At 36.4% G+C, this 12,835-nt stretch overlaps 1 protein-coding gene across 14 annotated transcripts in view; it reads left to right on the top strand.

Annotated features, from left to right (window-relative positions):
* ncam1a (neural cell adhesion molecule 1a) overlaps nucleotides 1–12,835 on the top strand; it is a 276,367-nt gene that overhangs the window by 217,250 nt on the left and 46,282 nt on the right. For 10 of the 14 annotated variants that reach the window (XM_016228771.1, XM_016228766.1, XM_016228769.1 and 7 more), the window contains exons 9-11: nucleotides 2,187–2,216; nucleotides 9,154–9,304; nucleotides 11,070–11,254. In XM_016228771.1, coding sequence (XP_016084257.1) covers nucleotides 2,187–2,216; nucleotides 9,154–9,304; nucleotides 11,070–11,254 — 366 coding nt within the window. The remainder of the gene's footprint in view (nucleotides 1–2,186; nucleotides 2,217–9,153; nucleotides 9,305–11,069; nucleotides 11,255–12,835) is intronic. The other 4 variants (XM_016228772.1, XM_016228767.1, XM_016228774.1 and 1 more) reach the window with 1 other exon arrangement.

The raw sequence follows: 12,835 nt of genomic DNA, 5'->3' as shown, positions 1-12,835 counted from the left end.
GGGGGGGGGGGGGGGGGTACTTTTAAGATTTGATTTTTTTTTTTCTTATGTGACCCTGAATGTTCATTCTTGGATTTAACAATGGACAGATGATCTTGCTGCACTTTACAGATCAGTGTCATCCCGAAGCTGTTTATATGCATGCAGAGTGTAATAAGTCAGAGGTTTTGTTGTAAAGGTCAACGAGAGAGTCCGTGACCAGGATTGTTTTTAAGAGAAGAGGGTCGAGCTGCCAAGATAGCTGAAGCAGGTGCCAAACACAAGGTTTTAACCCCTTGCAACCTTTTGACAAGCTGTCAGTGAGCGAGTAATTAAATCAATAGTGGAAGAAAGGATGTCAAGCCACTTTAATACAAGTGTGGCCTGTAAATTCAGATGGACTCTTTGCAGGACAGCTAAGGTTTTGGTGTCTAATACTGTGTTAGTCATATTTTTAACTGTCTTTTTCTGTAGATTCTGCCCACAGTCTCGAACAGAAAAGTGAAAACTAATGGGCTTTTGAGAGGTATTGTAATCACTAGTCAAAGTTAACCAGGTTTGGTTTGAGATGCATAGTAAAGATGCATTGTTCATACAATGCTTATAAGGAAAAAAATAACCCATAATTATTGTGCTATCACTTATTTTAAATATACCTGCTCCTAATTGGCAGATAAAAAGTAAACAAACTGTGATTGATCACTTTATATATCAGTCAAACAATTTCCTCCTTGACAGTTGTTTGCTAGAATAAACTGCAAAGTAGACCCGACAGATGTAGTTAGTCAAAACTTTGGCTCCATCAGACTGCTTTTAGCTGTTATCCGACAAACGGCTCAATTGATTTGCTTAGACAAAGACTTAAGCCGTTTTTAAAATCATGTCCTTTGTTCATGAGAGCCAAATGACTTTAAATATTTAGCTGGAACTCAGCAGACTACAAGTAGTTTCTTTAATCACAAATGTCATTATTCTGCTTGATCAGTGTCAGATTTGATAATGCATCCTGAAATCCCACTTGTCTGCGGCAGATTCGCTTTTAACCAAATTGTGTGATTAGCAGTCAAAATAATAGAATGCTGCTTTCATGAAGAGCAAGCTTTCATTGAATCGCTGTCGCTCTGTCATAAGTCAAATGGGTAGGTTGTCTGCTATTCATGTCTGTTTGATTTATCAGCGGTTCGAGTCACGTCTTCAACAGCCTCTATTGTGAGTCATGCAAATTCTCGGCGATGCAATTCCAGATGGCAATGTCATTGATTGATTTTAGGTTAACAAATGAGTGGAAGGTATAAAAACCTTCACTGAAAACTACTCATCACTGTCCCGTTCAAAGAATAAAGGGATCTGTGTTGTCAAATGGAAGAATGGCTCTCGTTAAGGCTCAAAGCTGCTGCCTGTGACTTATGGGACATAGGCGAAATGAATGTGGTGATCACAGTTAGCAGATCTCGGCAGATTGATGCACTCTTCGACACATAGTTTCAAGGTGTGCATCATTTCATATGTATACCTATTGTGTTATTAATTATTGATGTAGTGTGGCATTTTGATGGCTTGTCAGCATGTGGGTTGGGGTGGGGGGCTGACTTTTCACATTATTTGCAAGATCATATGCATGTGTCACCTGGAGCATTGCACCTGGATGTCTGAGCATCCACTCATGTTGTAGTCATTTGATTTCCCAGCCTGCAGCTAAATGTGTCCTTTTCCATGCAGTTTGTTTGTTGTTCATGTTAAAAAATGATTTGTCACACTTGATAACATTGTGATTATGTGCCTCTCAACTGGTATCATGTTCTGGTCATAGCAAGGTCAGTTCAAGGTCATATATAATGTTTATTTTATAATGACAAGTAATGTCATTATATATATATATATATATATATATATATATATTAAAAATTATATAAAAAATATCATTATATAAATATAAATTTTAATAAATAACTCAGAACTACAAATAATAAAAAAACATAACAAAAAAATTAAGTTATTATTCAGAAATCTATTGCCTGTGAGTATGGTACAATTAATAAAAAGATTTGTCTTTGATTTGTCTTGATTAAAGTCAAGTTGTCAACTTGGAGCTTCACAAGCTGTCTTCTCTAAATAACGTGCATGTGTGATGCCTGTCAAACTGAGTGCCTGCTGATTTTTTTTTTTTCATTTCTGCCAAGTTTTGCTTTATGTGTTTGTCCTCCCAGGCTTCATGGACTCGACCTGAGAAACACAAGGTAGGGCTGCTTCACACGTAGCCAGGATGTTCACTAATCCTAGAGAAGCCCTTTATCACGGCAGAACATCAAGTGTTGGCTCTCTTCTACCCTTAAAATCCAGTAGACACACACACCCACACACATCACATCTGATCAAATGGCATCCCTATAGTCTACAATGATTGTCGTGTCATTTCATTTCTTTATAGCATATTGCTCATTAATTTTCTGGATAGCTTCTGTCAACAGAAATGGTGAAGATCCTATTTGGTCTTTTTTTTTTAAGCTTTTTTTTTTTTCACCTTTCTTAGCAGACCTGTTTTCCTTTACCAATTCCCCTCGGACAAACTTTCTCAAGGGATTGAGGAAGAAAATAAAGAGGGGGTGTTCAAGGGTTGAAACATGCCAGGTACTTCTTTAGAGTATGAGCCAACACTCAGTGTTCTCCCATAGACTCAGACAGGGGAATGTAGCAGCACTAAAGGACACACTAACACATATAACCAACTCCAGAGTCAGACAACACAAGCCTCTGTTAACATAAACATACTAACCCTCACTGAATAAACTCATACGCCACATGTCAGAGATGATTGCAGTAACTTTAAAGTCAATGTAAAACCCATTTTACTTTTATAATGTTGCGCATTTGTGTTAAATAGGACATTTAATGATAAAAAATGTAGGACTGGCCTGTGTTTTATCCATTGGGAGCTGACTGGATTGGAAAAAGCAGGCTGAATGTTTGTTTGTGAAAATATCGCCTGTCAGTTAACATTATAGTGACGTCAATGGAAAGGAAAAGTACATTGTTATTACAGATTACAAAGAAGAAAGCAAATAGGTTAATTTTGATTTCATGTTGACTTAGCTGTAGATGCACAATATGAGCAAGTGATTCCATGCTTGACTCTAAAATGTTAGACTCTCGCTTTATTCATCTGTCAGAGAAATAATTAATCAGTGTCTGCATTGCTGATTAAGAATGATTCAGATGCATATGGATTGTGTGGGAAGGTCTGTTTATCTGATCTGCTGAGATGAAAGGCCACAGTTATGGGATTGCCCACACATCACTTCATGTTTTTAATCCTCAGGAGTACAGATAAAAAGCACCATGGTTCTTTACACGTGCGCTTTTCTTCTGAGTCAAAGACATGGAAATTACTTTATCATAAGTTTTGGAATAATTAAGAGTCTGCAGTACTGAGTTGATACTTTAAACTAAAAATTCAAGATTACAGTACTGACTCCAGTGTTGTGTGACTGACAGGCGGCTGCTTTTCAATGCTCACACGTACTGTGCGTGTGCTCTGTGAAGTGCACTCGTGCCTCGCAGTAACGCTACACGCACGAACGGTCAAATGCTTTTCTTATTTGAAATGCTCATCATGCCGAGGTGTTAATGTAAACACAGTCGGTTATGTCTTTAGTGAATGCAAACAGGTAGAACAAAAAAAATGATATGTGATGTGTTAGAATATGAGATACTTGTGCCTTGAAATGTAAATGGATCTGCCACTGTCTATTACGTTGCTACTACTAATCAGTCATGAATTTTAATAGGAAAAAGAGAAAACCACTCGATGCTCGCAGCTGGATAACTTCCCTCGACAATGCCCTCTACAATCAAACATAAGCACAAAGTTCAGCCTTAAAAAAAACTCTACAGCTCATTTTAATTACAAGCCTGCTTTACACATACAGAATTAAATCAGTTTTAATGGGTTGTATCTAATAATCATGCAAGATTAGGCCAGTCATTTATTTTTCATATATTTTAATAATTAACTTTTTCTTTTTTTTTTCTTTTTTTTAATGAGTGTGTTCTGCCACCAAGATTTCAATATCATTTTATAGATTTTTGTATTCACATATATCTACCATGTAGTATTTAAGAAGTCTCTGATGCTCCATGATGCCTGATGGTGCATTTATTTGATCAAAAATACAGTAAAAACATTAATATTTTGAAAAAAAAATACAATTACAATTTAAAAAGAACTGTTTTCTATTTTAATATATAATTTTCGATGTTGAAAATACTTGTCTTTCTTAATATATATGTATATTTTTGGGACAGCTGTGATAAATTTTTTTTCATTGATGAATGGAACATTTAAAAGAACAGCATTTATTTAAAATGTATTTATTCAATTTTTTTGTAAAATTATTAATGTCTTTACTGTCACTTTTGATCATTTTAATGTCACTGCTGAATAACAGTTCATTTCAATAAAATGCAATGCAAAACCTCTTTAAGATGTACAACATCAACTTTTGAAATGTAAAAATATGGTTTTCATGGAATAGATTCTATTTTATGGAACTGAATTTATTGTGGTCAGAACAATTGCGAATGTGCACACAAATAAGTAAGTGAGTGAAACATTAATTTCTTACTGTGGCATCAATAGTGTTTCTCTTATATAATTCAGTTCAGCAAAAGGGTACAAACAACTTTTTGGTTATTAGTTTATTTAATTTATAAATAAATTCACCATTTTAGATTTTAGACTTTCTGTTTTCTGATCGATCGTTAAAAGATTTGTAAAGATTTGTACATCTCAAGTGGTTTATTCATAAATGTGTTTACTTATAGATGCTGTCCATACCTATATATATATGTAGGTATGTATATACTACAGTATGTGACCTTGACCAAATTCAATTAGCATTCAATCTTGGATCGTCTGGCCAGCTCACTGTCTAGAATGTAACTGCTGCAGAGCAGCTATTTCTCAACATGTCTTGCATCAGTCCAAGATAGGCCATCTTTATCAAAAGTTCAGATTTATTCTCTTCCGCATTTGGACACACTGTGATCCATCTTGTGTGTGCTAGAGTGCTCTTCCAGTTCTTGTTAGCGTGAAATTTGAAGCCCAGGACACCGTTTGACTCGCTTTTCCCAGCAACAGCTTTTTTTCTGACATTGTCTCTTTGTCATTGCAGTCATACAATATGATATCCGTCACCTACTATTTTCTCCCGAGGGAAAAGAAGAAATCCCTTTCTTTCACGCAGGAGAACTTGAATGTGAGCTCTGATTCTGTTCCGCCGTTGGTTGCCTGCTCTTTCAGGAGAAACGGATGGGCAGAATGGGGCTTCCTAAGTTCTCTATTAGGTGAGATAAGATGCGCACAGGCCAGTGATTGCATTTCAGTGCTGAAACCTAAGCCGAAATGTTCTCTGTCTCTCCCTCCCTACTGTTTTCTGCTGAGCTGCAACAGAAGAGGAGGTAGAGGCGCAAAGTGATTTGCCGGAAGCGTTCAAGGTTAACGTTCAAAGAAATTGTGAAGGTTTATGTGCGACCGACCCTACGTACGCACATAAAACAGGAGAGACTCTGCATATGCGGCTTACTGTCAATTACTATGCAACGGGAGGGGACTCGCTCGACAGCCATGCATACTAACAGCCCTCTGAACGTGAGGCACAAGCAGGATGAAATTTATGGTCGAGACCCTGGTTGTTACTTAAAGCACTCAATCCCTCAGATCGTGACTAAGCCACCACACCTTAAATCAAGTTTGTGAATTGATTGGATTTCAGCGCCGCGTACACTCCATTCCGCTCCGCAGTCAAATTTTTCACTGACCATTGAACAGGCACTTTATAAATGAAGTGCCACTGCAGGTTTCAGAAACATCTTATTTCCCGGCTGTCTTCGCACGCTGTCCCCCCGACAATAACTGTGGCACTGATGAAAGGTGCCCCCTAATGTTCACGTTTTGCAGTGCCTTCACTTAAAGAAAAATGTGAATCATACACTGAGCAGTTTGCGTTGCGTTATTCGATTCTCAAAACAGCATCCCATATTTCATTCAGTATGCATGTACATGCAATAGCAACATTGTAGTGCAGGTAAAACAAAGTACGCTTCACTAAGCACGAAAAATGTAGAGCGCATCCGGCTCTCCTGGGCTTATTTTATTCATTCTGCTGCACTGAATACTGCTTGTGAATGTCAACAGTGCTTATTGTTAATATCAGGCTGTGACAGCTACACTTTTTCTCTCTAAATGTCCGTTCGTATTGAATGGGAATGGGTCTCCATGTGGCCGGTGGCTTCAGCACAGGAGTTGTATTTGTTAACTGAGTAATATGGTGTCAGCTGGCATGACTAATAAATCTATTTAAACGTGTCATGGAAGAGGCTGCACTCTCTGATTAACATGGGTCACATTATGCAAGTCAGATTCGCTCAGTCAGTTAATTTTATTGTAAATTACAGAGTGTCATTAATCTGTGGATTTCCGTTTGATTTCTTCTTTTGAAGATCACTAAGTCGAACCCGCATGTGTCAGTCACTAATGTATGGGTAACATGGAGAGTTGACGCAAAAGCTTTTTCAGTTTCATTCACAAGGTGCTTGATTGTAAATGTGTAGCCAATTAAATGGAGAACCAAATAAATATTGTATGTGTATACTGTATATGGAATAATAAATAAAGAATATATTACAAAATATAAAATATTTTGCCTCAAGGTAAAAATTTATGTATGTATGTATATACATACATGCTGTATATACTGCCTCAAGGTATAAAACATAATGTTAAGATCTATTAATTTGCAATAAGATATGGTGAAGGACACATTTATTGATTAAATGAATACCGCTTGAGAGATCTCCATTTTAACCTTGTGGTGCAAAATAAAAGACAAAACCTTCTCCTTGTTTATTATGAATTATATGCATATATTATAAGAAATGTATTGTATATAAGAAAAGTTCAGGATTTAAAACTTTAAAAATGGCAAACTCTTGGAAAAACAAGTTTTCGAATTTTGATTTAAACAAGAATTTTATTTGCGGCATTTTACAGCATCAGTAGGTTCTTTAATAAAAAAAATGTCACTTCATTTTAAATGGTCATGTGATATGGCAAATGAACTTCGAATTGTACAAATATTCCTTGTGGTTTCTCAATTAGCATGAGCTAATAAAAGCTGCATGTTTAAGAAGTAAGGAAGAATTAGCAAAATGCTGTAGAAAATAGTTTGAGTTTTGAGCGTGTATTTTAGCACAGTATTTGAACTTTCCAAAAGTATTTCATGTCAGCTACGCATGTGTAATCACCGGTTAATGATGTGAATTTGCTCCTTTCGGAAGCTGATCTAAAGGGCCTTTTTAGTTGCTTTTGAAAACTAGTGAAACAACCAAGAAAACTAGCAAGAAACGCTTTGAAATGCAAACAACACAGAGCAGTGATGAAAAACATGCTGGCTTTTCATTGTAACAGCTGGAACTAGCATTGATTGCTGAATTCAAAGCCCCCCAACCTTAGGATCTCAGATCACCATAGTAACCAGAGATGGGCAGCAGAGTAAACGCAGTACAAGCTAAAGAGCGGGATGGAGCCAGGGAGTAAACTGTTAGCAGATTGTCCTAGATGTGCTGTGCAAACAGGCTTTGAGGTGAAAAGGCTTTAAAGTGGCCCCTGCTGTGTGGTCCACTTCATTATTGATCCCTGCCTCACTATCTCCTAAAATACCCCCCTGAGCCCCAGACAGAGCCTGAAACACAAAGACATGCCGTCCCTTCGACTGGCGTCTGTAGTTGTGTGCAGGAATGACATTAAAAAAACTGGATTGTTTTCCAACGATGAAATAAAAAATGTCATCATCTGCTCACCCTCATGTCTTTCCAAACCTGTATGACTGACCTAAATTTGTTTTTCACAAGAAAACCTTGACTTGGTTTGATTGAATTATTCTTTTGAGTCACATCTCTTTGGTGAATCAGTTGATTCAGATTCGCAAATGGACGTGTGGATGTGGATGTCAAGATTTTCTTTGAGAATCTTAAATTTAGGTCTGGAACATATAAAAGTCATCAGAATGTAGTCTTTTGTTTTTCATACTCTATAAGAAAGTCATACAGGTTTGCAACTGCATGAGGGTGAATCAATAATGATAATGTTAGTTTCTGTGTAAACTTTCACTATGAGGATCACCTTGTTTCCCTAGCACTAGTATTTAGGTTTAACTTTGAATATACGCTGCCGTTCAAAATTTTGGGATCAGTAAGATTTTAATGTTTTTTAAAGACTTTTCTTCTGCCCATCAAGGCTGCATGATCAAAAATACAGAAAAAAACAATAATATTGTTATTACAATTTAAAATAATGTGTTTTTTTTATTTTAATATACTGTAAAATATCATTTATTCATGTGATGCAAAATTGAATTTTCATTGTCCATTACTCCAGGCTTCAGTGTCATATGATCTTTCAGAAATCATTCTCATATGCTGATTTATTATCAATGTTGGAAACAGTTTTTGCTGCTTAATATTTTTGGAAACTGTGATACTTTTTTCAGGACTATTTGATGAATAAAAAGTTAAAAAAGAACAGCATTTATTCAAAATAGAAATATTTTATTTACCACTTTTTACTAATTTAACAAAACCTTGCTAAATATATATATTAATTTATTTTTTTTAAAAAGACAAAAAATTACTGATGCCAAACATTTGATATTATTACAAAAGATTTATTTTTTAAATAAATGCTGTTCTTTTTTACTTTTTATTCATCAAAGAATCCTGGAAAAAAAATCACAGGTTTCAAAAAATTAATAAGCAGCAAAAACTGTTTCCAATACTGATAATAAATCAGCATGTTAGAATGATTTCTGAAGGATCGTGTGACACTGAAGACTGGAGTAATGATGCTGAAAATTCAGCTTTGTATCACAGGAATAAATTATGCTTTAAAGTATATTAAAATAGTAAAACTTTGTTTTAAATTGCAATAATATATCATACCATTACAGTTTTTTTCTGTATTTTTGATCAAATAAATGCAACTTTGATGAGCATAAGAGGCTACTTAAAAAAAAACATGAAAAATCTTTCTGATCCCAAACTTTTGTATGCTAGTGTACTTGTACACTTGTATTTTACATATATTTTTCTTACTCTCGCTCTCTCTTTCTCTTTTTCTAGAGTCTGGATGGTAACGTGATCGTCCGCAGTGATGCCCGTGTGTCCTCTCTGACTCTAAAATACGTGCAGTTCACCGATGCCGGCCAGTACCTCTGCACTGCCCGCAACTCCATTGGTCAGGACATCCAGAGCATGTACCTGGAAGTGCGCTGTAAGCTAAACCACAAACTTCTCTCTTTGTCATTTGTAGGTTATTTGTCTTGTTGTGTTCAAGGCAAATGTGTCAAAGCTCAATGAAGTGGACAGACTGTGATTTCTCAATGTTCCTTTTGATCTTTGTCAGCTACTAGCTTTTGTTGGCTACTAAAACACCAGGAAATGGATGCTGGACCCAAAAATAAGACCACCAGGCTCTTAACTAACTTAATCATTAAGACCTTATTGTTTGTCAGAAACTAAAGCAGCTAATATTTGCAAGTGAACAGTGAATCCACCAATTAAACCCAGCAGACCTGCATGAACCAGTGTAGAATATTGACAGATGTTATTCATGTTTTTTATGAAACAATCAGTATTTTTTCTTCTTTTTTGTGTATATAGCAAAAGAACAACAGAAATTATTTTTGAAGGAATTGGTGGTTTGAGGGCTTTTTTATGTTTATTTCAAACCAATTAAACTTGCTTTCCACCAAAAGCTCAGTTCAAATCACAGTGCCATATACTCGAATGTGTTTTATAGCTTTTGGGCTTATTTTTTACATTTAGAGCTCTTCATATGAAATGAAATACTGCCATCTTCACATTCTTACAACTCAATTTTGAGAGCAAACGCTTATTTTATCAGATTATGTTTACTGCAGTTGGCTGAGTGCACTTTTGTGCCATTTGCCAGGTAGAGAATTACAGTAAAGCTAGCTAAAGTTATTTTCATCTGCTTGCGCATTTTTAAGCATTCCCACAATCTAATTCAGAAAAGTGGGAGGGAGTGAAGCTTGAAGTGCAATGAAAGTCTAATTGGATTAATTTTTCTTGCCCTAAAAATCTTCTCCCGTTCCTGAGATAGCATCACAATGTGCAATTGATAGAAATTGTGTGGAAATGCAGTTTGCCACAGCCCGGCTTGTGAGTAATCAGCTTCTTGGTTGAGTGCACGGAGCGTTTCGCAGTAATTAGCGATAAGAAAAGGTGCTTTGTCTGCTTCAAATGATCCTAGATGAGATTGTTCACTCCCATGAGTCTCAGACACTTACAGTTTGGGTTAGAGTCTCCCATTCTGTTTTGCATGACTGTACATTGCTTTTATTTCCCACCTTTTACTTCAGGTTTACATTTAAATGCATTTTTTCTTTCGCTTGGTTGTTTATGTGTTGTTTTATTGAAATCAAGCTCAGCCTCATAGTATAAATGAAGTCTCAGGCTGGCAGCCAGTTGGAAAGAGTTTATTCTAGCTATTTGAAATCAGTATCTTTATGCAAACTTTCGCTGTTTACTTGCATCAACATGGTAAGAACGTGTTCTCCTAAAATTACACATTAAATCATAAATGATTTCAAGCCCTAAATTTGCCAATATTCATTTCAGCCACTGCTGTGATAAGATTTCATTGGCCGTTTCATCCAGAAGAGAGACATTATGTTTTGGGGTGCCGACATTATCTCGGCAGCAGTGTTGCAGCCTGTGGTCCTGAGATAGCGATAAGATTTGAGTGGATATGTGTCTTATCAGACCAGCTTTATGGGAAATGTGATGACTCAACTGCATGTATCAATCCTGGAGTGGAAAGTCTAGTTAGCCGAAGTGAACATCAGGGAGGCAACAATCACAACAGACAATAGAGCAGATATCAGAAATTGCAATTCTGAAAGGGAGATGATGGGTAATGTATACCAGCTGGAAGCCGGGGTATTTTTTGCCCCTCTTTCTCTGGAACAGTCCATGTGTTGGTTGCACTTGGCTGACACTGTGTTTAATTACAGATGCTCCAAAGATCCAAGGCCCTGCGGCGGTGTTCACCTGGGAGGGTAATCCGGCTAACATCACCTGCGAGGCCCTCGCTCACCCGGGCGCCTCCGTTTCGTGGTTCCGTGACGGCCAGCTGTTGCCTAGCGCTAATACCACCAACGTCAAGATCTACAACACTCCTGCTGCCAGCTTCCTGGAGGTACGGCATCACCGCTCAAACCCATCAGCCTTTAGATGCCCCCTCATTAAAGTTTCAACACCAAAGTCGTGTTTGACACTAATAATTGCCTTCTGAGCTCTTTTTTAGTATACTTCAGCACGCTGTAGCATTTGATATTAAATCATAGCTGTCGATACTGCATTGAGAAAACACAGTAATTATAGTTTTTTCTTTCCAGTAACCTATGTTCTTCATTTATGTACAAAATAGAGCTGATACACACATATACCCACCCTTATCAGCCCACAAGTGCTGAGAATATAATGACTTGTTTTTATTGTGTTGTAGAATAATTCATGTCATTTTAGTTCTCCACTCGCTTGACTTTTTGATTTTGTTTTCGTATTACAAAATCATCAATTACGATAATTAAGTTGCTTTCTGTAAAACGATGCATTGTGAATGACCCGCATGGATCATATTGTTTTTGGAGTCTTGCAAAAGCACAGATTATGATGTTTAATTTGTTGCATCTAAGTACAAAAAAAATATTACATTTTGTGAAATTTTGTTTCATTTGAAAGCAAACCGTAGAAACCATTTGAGTTCAAATCACAGCATTATGAGCTTTCTATATTATAGTAAATTTGCATCTGAACAAATTGACTTTTTAATACCACACAAAGTCTGCATAAAATTTGAATAGCAGGAAATTGATTATTGATGATTATTGAGCACAGCTAATCAAATACAGTATTCACATATTTACATGATGTAGCAGAGATGAAGCAAAGATGCTCCAGGATCCTTTTTCAGTTTACATGTGTGTCCTGGCAATTTGCTAATACAATAAGGCAAGAGGCAGAAAGTATTTTGAATATTTGTGACCCTGGACCACAAACCCAGCCATAAGGGTCAATTTTTTTGAAACTGAGATTTATACATTATCAGAAAGCTGAATAAATAAGCTTTTCACTGATGTATGATTATTAGGATAGGACAATAATTGGCCGAGATACAACTACTGAAAATCTGGAATCTGAGGGTGCAAAAAAAATTAGCCATTGTCCAAATGAGGTTCTTAGCAAATGAATATTACTAATGAATAATTAGGTTTTGATATATTTACGTTAGGAAATTATTCGATAATTTTGACCCATACAATGTATTGTTGGCTATTGCTACAAATATACTTGTGCGACTTATGACTGGTTTTGTGGTCCAGGGTCACATTTATTTCTTGCAAGAAATGGTCAACTGTCATACAGATTGGCTGCAGAGTGCGACCAAGAAAAAAATGTCTTGACTCAGTATTTATACCCTAATCAAACCAGGATGCTTCTATCTCATCCAATCTTAATGCATATTCAACATATGTGTTTATCTAAGGTATCCAACTATGTCCCCTAGATGCGTTTCTAAGTATTTAGTGCAAATAATTTTCTTAGAAACCAGGATGTAGGGTCTCTAAAATAGCGCTGCTTGTCTACACAGACATTTCATACATTTCCTGTTGTTGTTTTAGCACATCAAAATAACTCCAGCATACCGATGAAGCATTCAGAGAGTATAAAGAACACTCTTTAGTAGAGTAAAGCAAATAATAATAACATTTCCCCA

Source organism: Sinocyclocheilus grahami, unplaced genomic scaffold (assembly GCF_001515645.1).
Source record: "Sinocyclocheilus grahami isolate Dianchi unplaced genomic scaffold, SAMN03320097.WGS_v1.1 scaffold344.1, whole genome shotgun sequence".
In the NCBI taxonomy this organism is placed as follows: domain Eukaryota; kingdom Metazoa; phylum Chordata; class Actinopteri; order Cypriniformes; family Cyprinidae; genus Sinocyclocheilus; species Sinocyclocheilus grahami.
The sequence above is the reverse complement of the archived record's forward strand: the minus strand, read 5'-3'. Positions and strand labels throughout refer to the sequence as shown.